Raw genomic sequence first — 14,079 nt, 5'->3', positions numbered from 1 at the left:
ATATATATATATATATATATATATATATATATATATATATATATATGACTGTTCCGTGCCCTGAGATGACTTCTGTTGTGACTTGTGGGTTAAACATAATGGATGGATGGATCTTTAAGTAAAAAGACAGCCTAAGTGTTAAAGAGTAAACCTGCATTGTATGTCTGTTAAAACAAATGAACAAACTATATTTTTCAGTTTTGCTGGACTGAAGAAAATTATTTAACAGATTAACAAAAATACTGACACTAAACGTCTTGTAGAATATTTGTCATTTATATCAGAGTCAGAGTCAGAGTTTCTTTATTGTCATTCGCACTTCATGTGGTACATGTGGTGGAGCGAAATTATGTACACGGGGTCCCAGTTACATCCAACAATAAAATCCATCCATCCATCCATTATCTTTACCCGTTTATTCCATTTTGGGTCACGGGGCCAACAATAAAATGTATAAGAAAAACAGTAACAACATCTAACATATGAACTAAGAAAAACATCAACTAAATATACACTAAGCACTCATAACATAAAACATTGAACATCAGCACAAACATGAACATGAGTCTGTGAGCAGATGTGCACGCATGAACACATCAACATTGAAACAGATCAGCAGCAACATGAAACAGATCAGCAGCAACATGATATGGTTTTTCACAGTGATTATTCTAGTTAGAGATTCATGAGTCTAACAGCCTCAGGGTAGAAGCTGTTCCTCAGTCTAGTGGTTCTACACTTAATGCTCCTAAACCTCCTTCCTGAGGGGAGTGAGGCAAAAAGTGTGTGTGCTGGGTGAGTGGGGTCCTTCATGATGCAGGTGGCCCTCTTCCTGCATCTGGAGGTGTAGATGTCTGTGATGGTGGGGAGGCTGATTCCAACAGATTTCTGTGCAGCCTTCACCACTCTCTGCAAAGCTTTTCTTTCTGCAGCTGTGCAGCCTCCATGCCACACATTGATGCTCGAGCTTCATTATATTTAATCAATTTGAACTTTTCTTTGCAATAAGAGGAATCTGCAGCAGCTGGTTTTTAGAAGATCAAATGTTTTAACTTCTGTCTTTGTTATAAATATTTCAGCTTTTGCTGCATTTGAGCAAACTTCAAAACTTGTTGGAACTGGAAGAGAAACTACCGTATATGATTCAGACCCCAAACACACTGGAAATATTTTTATCATATATTTTTCAGATTTGAAAACCTTTATTTTGCAGGTGTTCTTTCTAAAAGACCAGAAAAAACTCCAGGTTAAAGTTTTGTGTTTTAAAAAAACGTCCACAACGTAACGATTGAGGACTGTGACTAAAACGTGAACACGTGTAGTGATTATTTTTGTGTTCAGACCTGCTGTTGAGATTCAGTTTCACAATAAATGTTGCTGATTTATATTAGTCACTATTTTAACACAGACGATTCAGATGAAAGTAAAAAACAAAGTGTGACCCTTTAAATCTTACTCTGATTTGAGGCAGAGATGGTGTAGAGATCAGTCAACATGGGACCAGAAAGTCACAGGTTCAACTCCCCGTCATGCCCACATGTCGTAGTGTTCTTGAGCAAGACAGCTAATCCCTAACTGTTCCCCGGGTGCTTACATAGCTGCCCACTGGGTGTATTCATTCATTCAACCTTTATTTAGACAGGTTAATCCCATTGAGCCTCGAGGACTCATTTACAAGAGAGACCTGATTTTAACAGCGACAACAATAGACAGTTATAAAAAAGGCGTACAGATTTTTTTTTTACAAATAAGATGGCAAAAAAGTAACAAAATCAGCTAGATTCTAAGGCGAATGTAGAAAACTAAAAACAGGAACATGTCTGCATTGGTCCCTGCCAGGAGTCCAACAGATTCTTAAAGCCACTTAGAGAGGTCAAGGTCGAGAGCTTCAAATCTTTTTGTAAGATGTTCCAGGAAACAGGAGCGGAGTAGGAGAAGGCCCTTTTGCCAAGTTCAGTCCGCACTGAGAGAACACTGCAGGTAATAATGTCCTGAGAGCGCACGCTGTAGCTGCACTCACACAGAGACATGTAGGAGGATATCAGTATCAGTAGTATCTCAGGTCGAATAGAGAACTAATTTTGTCATTATGGGAACATAAAATGACACATAGCACTTATTATTTACTCTTGTGAAATGTTTTGAGCCATGCAGATACAGTTTTTGGACTTTTTACGGGCTTTATTTAGACTGCACACTCTAAAGGTATAACAGCTACAACTTTGCAGTCAAAAAATAATTTTTTTTGCTAAACTTTTCCCATATTCTGTGGTGGCTCATGGCAGTGGTGGGCCATCGGGGCCTTCTCTGCTGACCTAAACACTGTCAGAATCCTTAACCTACGTTTGATTAAATAGTTCTTTTAATAATATGTATTGAGTTATTCCAAAATGTCTGCTCACTTCATAGCTTTTCTCCTGGTTGCACAGCTTCCAGTAGATTGTGTTCATGTGGAGCTTTTATTCAATCATATTCTGCCTCGAGGCTTTCAGAATCAACAGCGCAACCAGATTCTGAGTTGGCCACACCGGTGCCATCCAGCAGGCTTTCAACAACATCATCATTTCCACGTCGTTTGAGTGGATGGTCAGAGAGTGTACTGGTCAGTGCCAGGACGCTGCAGCTGTAGCAACCTGCACAAACTAAACTACGTTAGTGAGAGATCAGGGCAGCTAGACAATGGCATGTTTGGTGGTGACTGTTCCTGTTACTGCTTCTATCGAGTGGACAATCTCAGCCCTAAAGTAAATTAAAACTTGTGCCAGAAACACGACAGGGCAGACTCAACTTTTGGCGATAACTTCCGTGAGGATAGAAACGGACTTATAGTTGAAATGGAAACGCTATGATGACCTGTTGGACAGAAGAACTGAACTCTTCTTGAAAAGAGGAGGTTAATCTTGATGGTTTTGGTAAAAATGCATGTGGTGAAGCTGCGCTGCAGAAGACAACCTTGTTGAATTGTGTTAATTGGGTTTTTTGCTTTAGTAATGGCGTTCGTTCTCGCCACATGAGATACCTGTCTGTGACTGGTGCCTTATTAGACCATGATTCTGTTTATTATCCATGGTTTCTGTAGCCGTGGCATCATAATAATGGTATAAAGAGGTGGATAAATTCAGGCGGGACACCACTAGGTGTGAAATGCACGGCCCGCCACTGGCTCAGGAAGCCGGGTGTATTTCAAAAGTGTTTGGGTAAAGTTGTGTTTAAACCTCAGGGTTGCTCAGTTTAGTCCTTTCTTGTGAAATATGAGAATGCTTTAAAGACATTGGGGCTTATTCAGTTATTTACCTCACTTTTCAGACCTGGAGTCTTCACCCTTATTTTATTTTTTGTAAACAACTCACCGATGCGATCCAGGCGGTCAAGCGCCACAGCCTCAAACGCCCTCCTCATCATGGGGTATTCCTCCAGCACCTCGTTGAAGTTGTCCACGGACAGAGAGTACAGCCGGCAGTAGTTATCCGCCCGCACGCTGGCTGTCCTCCTGCCTCGAGTCAGCAGGCAGATTTCTGCAAGCAGAGAATAAAACCTGAAAGTTCAAATGTTTGTTCTACATCTTTATCAGATTTTCTGCAGGGACTAAGACAGGTTTTAACAGCAGGGATTAAAAAAGAGGGATGGTTATTATGAGGCCTTATATAATCATTTCCTGCTTCTTATGCAAGATGTGCGAGGCACTACTACTGTGTTTATATATTTTAGATCCATTTAGCAAAAGAAGAGTGAGAAACAATGTTATTAGTGTGAGACAATAATGTGTGGAAGGACTGAAGCGTTGGAAGTCCACAGACGGAGCACTTAATGCAGTTTCTGCAGCTTACACTTCGTCCTGGCCTCGTGTCAGCCACATCTTTTAAAAGAAACTGTAACATATAAAGTATTTATTTTAACAACAGGGCATACTGAAGACAACAAAAATGCCAGGCTTTCCTTTTGTGTGTGTGATTTTCATCAATTCAGTGCATTAAATACAAGTGACAAATGAGATTTCTGGCTGTTATCTGCATCCATGAGCACATGGGATTAAAATTATGGAAAAATATGATTTTAATCATAATGAATTGTGTGCTGCTGTTTAACTTAGAGTGGCTTCACTGCTCTTAGTTATATAAATGAAAGGCGAGGTTACAGTAATATTTAATGACATGTCACTTTGCTGCACGCAGCTGCACAGACAACGAGCTCCGAGATGACGCAACCCTTGGTGAAAACAAATGGAAAGTTCTGGATTTCAGCTTTAAACAAAAGGGCAGAACTCCACAGATGGACTCAAAGATCGCAAAGCTTTGCTCCTCTTAGGCCCTTTTAAGGAGATGACGATTTGAACCAGCTGCGGCGGTCGGGGAAGTTAATCTGTTGAGTGCCTGCGCAAACTAAATCAAAACAAATCTTCACGATCACTCGTCTGCACACACGATGACAGCAGAGTGCAGAATGGGCTGCTGTGAGTTTCACCTCCAAAGTAAGAGCCGTCCGTCAGCTTGGTGTCTTTGTTGCTCTTGGTCAGCACGCTGACGACGCCATGCTGGATGAAATACATCTTACTGCCGATGGTGCCCTCCCGGATGATGTAATCGCCCGGCTGGTAGACCTCGAACCGCAGCTTGGTCAGCATGGAGGTTACAAAGTTGGGGTCGGCGTGGGCAAACAGGGGCATGGAGGCCACCAGTTTACGGCAATTAAAGTTGATAATTTCCTGCAGAAGAAACAGAAGCTTTGTTATTATCAGTGGTGGAGGAAGTACTGCAACACTGTACTTAAGTAAAAGTACAAATAAACAGTCAAAAATGTACTCTAGTAAAAGTAGAAGTACCACATTAACATTTTTACTTAAGTAAAAGTAAATAAGTACTTGCTTTTAAAAATACTTGAAGTATTACAAGTAAAAGTACTTGCTGAATGTATTACCTAATGCAATGGTCTACAATATCATTAAATGTACTTACTGTATGTATATTTTCTGTAACACATTAATAGTGTTGTGTCATTTTAATGAACGATGCTGCAGATAATTCATGTTTTTATTGTTTACTCTGTGACACAGTTCACACTTGGACTTGTGATTCTGTGCAGCAGAATTTCAGGGATGACCTGCAGAGTTAAATGTCATTAAGCAAAATAAGAAAGAGAACTTTGAAAGTTTTATTTAACACAAAGTAAAACCAATGTGCCATTTTAAGTAAACACATTTAAGTAAAAGTTGTCTGCCTGAAAAAATGAGCATTAGACCAAACAAAGGAATATCTGATCATTTCAATTCAAGTTAAAGTAATGTCTATTCAACCTTGTAATGGCTCAATAGTGAACAATGTTTTAACTTCCTGACACCATTTTCAAAATTTGGACCCGAGTGTTAAAACGTTTGGAGACATCTCTTGTCTCCTAACATCCATGAACTGACACATTTTAATTTTGCAGCAAGAATTTCTTGTTCAAGTTCAGAAGAAGTTGGTTTTCAAAGTTTTTTGAGTTCAGTCTGGCTCTTTTGGGAGAGAATCTGTCCTGCTGTACTGAACAGTCTTTCAATAATCTTTCAATAATCTTTCAATAATCTTTCAATAAGGCCATGGGTGGCACGTATCTTCTGGCTGACTCTCCGTGGTGGAATCCATTTTGGGTGTTAGCAGTGTTGCAGGTGCACCCATCTCAGTGACATATATACTAGATTATATGTCATTGGTCAACGTGAATGTAACTTGTAATGCAACTCATGATAGAAAGTAAAGATACTTAATGTAAAATGTAGAGGAGTAAACGTCAGAAGTACCCACATTTAACTCTACTTATGTTAAAAAAAAAAGTTTTGTAGGCTCATTCATCCAGGTAGATACCAAAAGAAGGTTAAATCATTTCATCTGGAAACACAGCAGTGACGGCTGCTTATGGGACAGATCTGGTTGGCAGGCCACATACTGATGAAGTCTTCTGGATGGAAGACAAAACGTTTCTCCCTTAAAGAAACTGGTCCAGATGAAATGATTTAACCTTCTACTTATGTAAATGACAGATACATGAAAAATGTACTTAAGTACACCCACCACTGGTTATTACTTATATACAATAATTTTTTTAGGCGAGGCCTTCCCCCACGCCTGTGCTGGTACGTGTACATTTCAATCATTATAAAAGCGGCTTAGAGCTCAGTTATTAAGGTTCTCTGCCGTCATACGTCCGTTACTAATCAGATTACAAGACAATTAACATTATCATGGAAAGTAAAGCAGCCATATTGGATTATATCAGTTTTTATCTGTGCATCAACAAGGATGCTCCTGTCATGCACTAACTTATTTACCAGTGAAAGTTGTACATAAATAAAATCTATTGTGTTTAACCTTAAGCATGCTTGTAAATAAATGTTAATAAAGACTTCACAGCATGAACAGGGAGGAAGTCTGACCTCTCTCAACGGCTCGTTCAGCTCCTCCAGAATGCTCTCCTCGTCAAACATCTTCCCCTGATATCGGTGCTCGTAGTAGTCGTGGATCCTCTGCCGCATGTCGGCGGGGAGCTTGTGGAAAGACATGTACTGCTCCACTTGTTTGTACTGTGGCAAGGAGAGGAGAAAAGCTCAGCTGTTCAAAATGGACCAAACTGCACAAATTAACATGCAGGGGAAACAACTGCAAGATTAATGCTGCCGCTTTTGTTGCAAAGGCAAAATGCAAAGTCATGTCAGAATGAATTTATTAACCTGATTGATGTGCTGGCTCAGAGGTGGACTGTAATGTGTCTCATTATGTTAACAGTCAACTGTCAGGCCATCTGTGAAACCTGCTCGCAGTGCAGCGCTGCGGCTCGTCGGCCCCATCTGACAATTAACAGCCGCGCTCTGCAGGCTGCAGCTAATGGCATTAAGCACTGTGTCCTTCAGCGGTGTACTCCACCAGCAGAGCATCAGGAGGAGATCACAGCAAACCCAGTGCATGGACGGCATCTCCTGCCATAAGCATCTGCTTTGGTTTGATTAAATCTGGGACATATCTGTCTCCTTTTATCTGTCACATCAGTGGCTCCAACATGGAACAGTGATTTTTTTCCTCTGTCCTTTTATGTTTTTTCTTAATTTGCTGACGGAGTCGTTTCACGCCCGAGTGCCCCGCAGAGCAACCTGTGTGCATTGTAAGTCTTTAAGTTGATTTGAAGCAGGTGTAAAAAACATGTTCTCATTAGTTATTTTCTGTGTGAAATACTTTCTCATGTTTCCACTAGGAGAAGTATCAGAATGAGCCGGGGGCACATCCAGAAAGATTTCAAAGGGGTACAGTTAGATCACAGTTAATCTTGGGGTGGCAAACTATAAAACCAATGGCTTTAAAAATTCAAGGATTCAAGGTTCTTTATTTGTCATTCGCACCTCATGTGGTACATGTGGTGGAACGAAATTATGTACACAGGGTCCCAGTTACATCCAACAACAAAATGTAAAAGAAAAACAGTAATAACATCTAAGATGTGAACTAAGAAAAACATCAAATAAATTTGCACTAAGCACTAATAGCATAAAAAACATTACGCCAAACAGCAGCACGAACATGAGTCTGTGTGAGCAGATGAGCACGCATGAACACAACAACATTGAAACAGATCAGCAGCAACATGGAACAGATCAGCAGCAACATTGAAACAGATCAGCAGCAACATGGAACAGATCAGCAGCAACATGATGTGATTCTTCACAGTGATTATGCTGGTTAGAGATTCATGAGTCTAACAGCCTCAGGGTAGAAGCTGTTCCTCAGTCTAGTGGTTCTACACTTAATGCTCCTCAACCTCCTTCCTGAGGGGAGCGAGGCAAAAAGTGTGTGTGCTGGGTGAGTGGGGTCCTTCATGATGCAGGTGGCCCTCTTCCTGCATCTGGAGGTGTAGATGTCTGTGGTGGTGGGGAGGCTGACTCCAACATCTTCTGTGCAGCCTTCACCACTCTCTGCAAAGCTTTTCTTTCTGCAGCTGTGCAGCCTCCATGCCACACGTTGATGCTGGAGCACAGGATGCTCTCCACTGCACACCTGTAGAAGGAGGTGAGGACTGAGTTTCCCAGACCAGCTCGTCTCAGCTGCCTGAGGAAGTAGAGTCTCTGATGAGCTTTCTTGATCAGGCTGGTGGTGTTGTTGCTCCAGCTGAGGTTGTCATTCAGGTGCACACCCAAGTACTTGTAGCTGGAGACCACTTCCACCACAGATCCTCTTATGTTCAGGGGGGTGTAGGTGTGTTTGTTCCTTCTGAAGTCCACGATCATCTCCTTTGTCTTCTTCACATTGATGTGAAGGTTATTCTCTTTGCACCAGCTCTCCAGGTGTTCCACCTCCTGCCTGTAGCTGGACTCATCATTGTTTGTGATGCATCCCACCACCGCTGTATCATCTGCAAACTTTACAATGTGACAGCCTGGATGGGTAGCTGCACAATCATACATGAGCAGAGTAAACAGGAGGGGCCTCAACACACATCCCTGAGGAGAGCCAATGCTGAGGGTTATGGTGGAGGAGGAGAAGTTGTGGATCCTCACAGACTGTGGTCTGTTTGTTAAGAAGTCCAGGACCCAGTTACAAATGGAGGGGTTTAGTCCTAGTGTGAATACTTTGTCCATCAGAGTTTGGGGGATCATGGTGTTGAAGGAGGATGTAAAGTCCACAAAGAGCATATGGACGTAGGAGTCATTCTGCTCCAGGTGGGTGAGAGCAGTGTGGACCACAGAGGAGATGGCGTCCTCTGTTGATCGGTTCTCACAGTGTGCATACTGGTGAGGGGCCTTGTTGATGTTGATGGTTGTTTTGATGTGAATCATTTAACACACTGTTAAGAGTTCTATTATACCATTGTTTTACTTAAGTCTGTTTAAAAATACTGCAGTGAAGTATTTAGGGAACTACCCTCTGATAAAAACCTACATCAGCTTTTAATTTTTATTTTACAGTTGATATTACTAATTAGGAACAACAGCACAGTCAGTTCTCAGCTCAAGGTTTATCCTCTCCTCGCTCAAATTTACATTTATAATTGAAACAAGCACGTCTCAAAAGAATGCACATTGCCTGCTGTCTCACATGCAAAGATAATAAATAAACTTATTACAAAAGATGTGTTTGGAATGACTCTCAGCTACCAACACACCAAATGTGAGCTCAGTGTCCATCAAACTGACTGAGTTACAGCGAAGTTTTGTGTTTGCTAAGGTTGATTGACTGTGGCAGCCATTTATGTTCAAGTTCAGTTTATTTGTCATATATAAAATCAACACAAGGTCAACATTACAATGGTAAATGGACTGTACTTATATAACACATTTCTATCTTATCAAGACATGCAAAGTTCTTTACACAACAATATGTGTCCTCATTTACCCATTCATACAGCACTCTACTAGATCTAGACAAAGAATGATCAGAGCTTTATCACATTCATACACCAATGGGACACACATCAGAGTCAATGAGGGGTTCAGTGTCTTGCCCAGGGACATTTCAGCATGTGACTGCTGGTGGAATCGAACCCCCAACTCTTGTAATGGAGGACGACTGCTCTAACCACTCAGTCATGGCCGCTCAACAATGAAATGCTGAGTACAAAAAGAACCGTCTCGACTCGCCAAAAAAACAACAGCAAATATCAAAGCATGCAACAAAAATACAGAAACAAGGAGCCAAAAGTAAAAAATAAATAACTCTACAGCAACATGGTCCTATTAGCAGAGGGGTTCAGAGTGGTTGACAGTGAGGTTATCTTGGCAGCATGGTCCAGTTAGCAGCATGATACTGTTAGCAGTGAGGTTTGGTTTTGAATTTGAATCCAGTTGACATTCAAAGTTAATCAATTATAAATATACAAATAATTATTAGTTTCTGTGAGTTTAATAAACTTGGCCTGCTGGTTGAAGGAGAATTTGCAAACACATTATGCTTAAAATATTGACTGGTCAGAGGGGGCAGTGGGTGGGACCAACAAATATATAGGGGAGGACATCGCCCCCTTTGGTCCCTCCTTGGTGTTGGCCCTGAGAATGATAGCAGCATCTTGTGGTTGCAGCTAAAGTTCATTTAGAAACAAGACATCTAATTTCATGAACTGTTTGTGAAATGTGTCAAATCATTCAGCTTGTAAAAATTAGACCTAAGGAAACGATCCCAAACTTTCTCAAAGAAAACCTGTAAAGCTTTTTAACGGTCCACCGCTGATTTCAAAGAGTTTGAGTAATAAATAAACAAATAAATAAACACAAGCCAGTATAGAAACAAACTCCCACCTTTTCTTGGTACTGCCTCCTGGAAGAGTCCAGAGACTGGATGAGTGCGGTGGCGTGTCCCACAAACATGGCGAAGCAGGTCGCGCCTACGATCATGCTGAGGATTGTGAGCCAGACGTCGCCCATGCCGATGGGGGGGTAGAGGCCGTAGCCGATGCACAACATGTGACTCATGGCTTTGAACAGAGCGTAAGAGTACTGCTGACCCCAAGTGTCATTCTGGAAGGGATGTGGAGGAGGAAGGAGAAAGTTTGAGTCACATCTGCAGCTTGTGAGCTCTTTATTCTCCTCAGAGCCTCTGACTGTGACAAACTGTATTTATTTATACATCCTAACACTGTGGCGCTGGTTTAATGTGTTATAGTCTGCTTCAGCTTTTCTTCTGCCCATTAATAAACAGATAAATCAGCAGTAAACAAATATGTGTGTTTATTGAGATTTGTTTCAGTAGCAACAACTATTAGTTTGAGCAGAGATAAGAACATGGTGGATTGATGGCATTTTTAATACAACTTGAAATGTCTTTACTGGTTCATGTAAATGATCATTTATAAACTTTTACATCACCATCAGTTTAATCTGCAGAAATATTATGATATCCATGCTAAAAGGGGCTCCAGGCTGGACAGGAAGTGCTACAGCTAGATGCTTCTGCCTCGGTTTGTGCTTGCAGAAAACCACACATTTCTCCTACGAGGACACATTCTTTTTATTAGTAGTTCCCAAAGTTGAGGTTTGGACCCTATTGTGGGTCATGAAACACCTAGTGGGGGGCCTTGAGATGATCTACTAAAATTATGTTAACTTTTAAAATAATCTCTGTTAGCATATTTAGCTTAAACTGTTTTATAAACGGTGGCCCGGTGGCTCAGTTGGTAGAGCTGCTGCCTCTCAACGAGAAGTTCGTTGGATTGAATCTTGGTCTTTCTGGGTGGAGTTTGCATGTTCTCTCCGTGCATGTGTGGGTTTTCTCCAGGTACTCCGGTTTCCTCGCACAGACCAAAAACATTCATGTTAGGCTGACTGGTAACTCTATCTTTGCTCTATGGTTGTTTGTGTCCCTGTGATGGACTGAGACATGTCCAGGATGTCCCCACCTCCCACACAGTGACTACTGGATATGGGCACCAGCGACTCCAGTGAAAGGAAGAAGAGTAAAGATGATGGATGGATTAAAAAAAAAATAGAAACAGCAGCCATAAATAGTAAAAAATATTGTTTGATGAGTCTCTTTGTTAAACAGCTTTTTAGCAAAGCTTGTTTACTTCAACCAGCAATAGTTGGGGGTCACTATCTCTGAGGCTTTTTGTGTTTTGTGTCACAAAACACTATTTTGTGTCATGTCCCATAATGTTGATTATCCATCCATTATCTTTACCCGTTTTATTCCATTTTGGGTCACGGGGGTCGCTGGTGCCCATGTCCAGCAATCACTGTGCGAGGGGCGGGGTACACCCTGGACAGGTCGCAAGTCCATCACAGGGACACATAGAGACAAACGAGACAAACAACCATTCACTCTCTCACTCACACCTAGGGACAATTTAGAGTTACCAATCAGCCTAACATGCATGTTTTTGGTCTGTGGGAGGAAACTGGAGCACCCGGAGAAAACCCACGCATGCACGGAGAGAACATGCAAACTCCACCCAGAAAGGCCCCTGGACCGGGGTTTGAACCAGGGACCTGCTCGCTGAGAGGCAGCAGCTCTACCAGTTGCGCCACCGTGCTGCCCTAATGTTGATTATATCTTATTGAAATAAATTCTTAAAAATATGGCAGCACAGCAAAGTATTGGTTAGAGCTCTTGACTCACAGCAAAAAGGTCACTGAGAGGGGACCACCCAGAAAGTCCAGTTTCCTCCCACAGATCAAAACATACAGTAGGTTAGGTTAACTGGAAACTGAATTATCTCTAGGTGTCTGTGAGAGAATTAATTGTTTTGTCTCCTTTGTCTCTATGTGTCCCTGTGATGGACTGGAGACCTGACCCTCTTGCACAGTGACTGCTGGATATAGATATCAGCTCCCCCCAATCCAGAAAGGAGAAAGTATGACTCTTGTTAATACAAACTGTGCACTGTCAAACTGGTAACGACCGTCTTCACATGATGCATGCGTAACTTTGACAGGAACACATTTGGCTTAATCCACTTACCACCATCTTGTTTCGAGTGACCCAGCAGTCAGGAGGGAAGTCTTGCAGCATCGGCACCAGGAACTGCAGACAGCCATCCCAGTGACACAGCAGCAGCATCATGCCAATCAGGTTCATGATCCGCACCATGGCACTGGCAAGATCATACGTCATGTGGAAAACCTACAGCAGGGAAAACATCCACACTGTTTGAGGGGAAAACATATTTCAACATATTTCCTCATAAGCAACCTGGGGATTTAAAATTTGCATTAACAGCACGGTACACTGACAAGTACAGTCGATCTCTGCCGGACCACAATTAATCTTTCATAACAGCAGCTAACGCTGTTTCAGGGCTGGGCAACCATCTGCACTGAAAATGGGCAGATGTCAAGGAGTCACTGTTGGAATTAGAAAAGGAAGATGATGCATTAAAAATCTACTTACTAAGCTGACTGTGTGTGCATGTTTGTGTAAAAAATAGACAATTTATCATGCAGCAACAAATGTTTTCTTCTATTTAGTTAGATAAAGCATAAATGCAAAGAAAGAAAAGTTGAAAAAAATTGCAAGGAAACTGATTGTGCATGGTTTGTAGGGGAATATTTTTAGTGTAAGACAAGAAATTAAAGAGATTCATTAATAGTCTGGTAAAAATACTAAAAAACATGTCAAAGAGACTGAAAAATATTCCAATTTTTAAAGACAGAAATAACTAAGTATTTTCTTGATGCGTATAAATATTATCAAGATTTCTTTTAACCAGCTCTTATGAGGCTCTGAATTGATGGTTTTCGTCTACCTCTTCCCACTGGTGGATGTAACGGATGAGTCTGGAGAGGCGCAGCAGACGCAGCAGACTCAGGATCTTGGTGAAGCGGACGATCCTCAGAGCTCGGGCCGTCTTGTAAAAGTCAGAGTCGATGCGAGTCTCCACGATGAGGAAGATGTAGTCCACGGGTATGGAGGAGACGAAGTCCACCACGAACCAGCTTTTCAGGTACTTGATCTTGATCTGCTGTGGGTCCAGGATGATCTCCGTGTTGTCCTCCTTGACGATGCCAGTGCGGAAGTTGAGGACCAGGTCCAGGAGGAAGAAGGTGTCCGACACAACGTTGAAAACGATCCAGGGCGGTGTGTGCTCGTCCTTGAAGAAGGTGATGCCCACGGGGATGATGATGAGGTTTCCCACCATCAGCAGCAGCATAGTCAGGTCCCAATAGAACCTGAGACACACACACACACATGAAATAAGATGAACTGCAGGTAGTTTAGGTGCAGAGATGGACTTTATATTTTTGTTTGTTGAAATATGATATGATAAATGATATGATATGATATGATATATGATATGATATGATATGATATGATATGATATGATACAGTGCAATACAATATGAGATATGAGGTGATATGTGATATACAAAGTAATTTGCAATTTGTATGATGATATGATATGTGATATGTGATAAGATGATATGATATGATGATATGATATGATGATATGATATGATATGTGATAAGATGATATATGATATGTGATATGATTTGTGATATGTGATATGATGTAATGTGTGATAAGATGATTTGATAAGATATGATATGACATCTTATGTGATATGATTATATGATATTATATGTGATATGATGCTGTGATATGTGATATGATGCTGTGATATGTGATATGATG

At 41.3% G+C, this 14,079-nt stretch overlaps 1 protein-coding gene across 1 annotated transcript in view; it reads right to left on the bottom strand.

Moving 5' to 3' along the window:
* The window catches only part of LOC119416341 (potassium/sodium hyperpolarization-activated cyclic nucleotide-gated channel 3-like), a 26,097-nt gene that overhangs the window by 3,297 nt on the left and 8,721 nt on the right, over positions 1-14,079 (bottom strand). The window contains exons 2-7 of the mRNA XM_037683572.1: positions 13,192-13,615; positions 12,408-12,569; positions 10,250-10,468; positions 6,407-6,553; positions 4,462-4,702; positions 3,351-3,515 (exon numbers count right to left, since the gene is read on the bottom strand). Coding sequence (XP_037539500.1) covers positions 3,351-3,515; positions 4,462-4,702; positions 6,407-6,553; positions 10,250-10,468; positions 12,408-12,569; positions 13,192-13,615 — 1,358 coding nt within the window. The remainder of the gene's footprint in view (positions 1-3,350; positions 3,516-4,461; positions 4,703-6,406; positions 6,554-10,249; positions 10,469-12,407; positions 12,570-13,191; positions 13,616-14,079) is intronic.

This window comes from Nematolebias whitei, chromosome 10 (genome assembly GCF_014905685.2).
Source record: "Nematolebias whitei isolate Nwh7 chromosome 10, NemWhi1, whole genome shotgun sequence".
NCBI lineage: Eukaryota > Metazoa > Chordata > Actinopteri > Cyprinodontiformes > Rivulidae > Nematolebias > Nematolebias whitei.
This window is presented reverse-complemented; position numbering and strand designations above follow the sequence as displayed.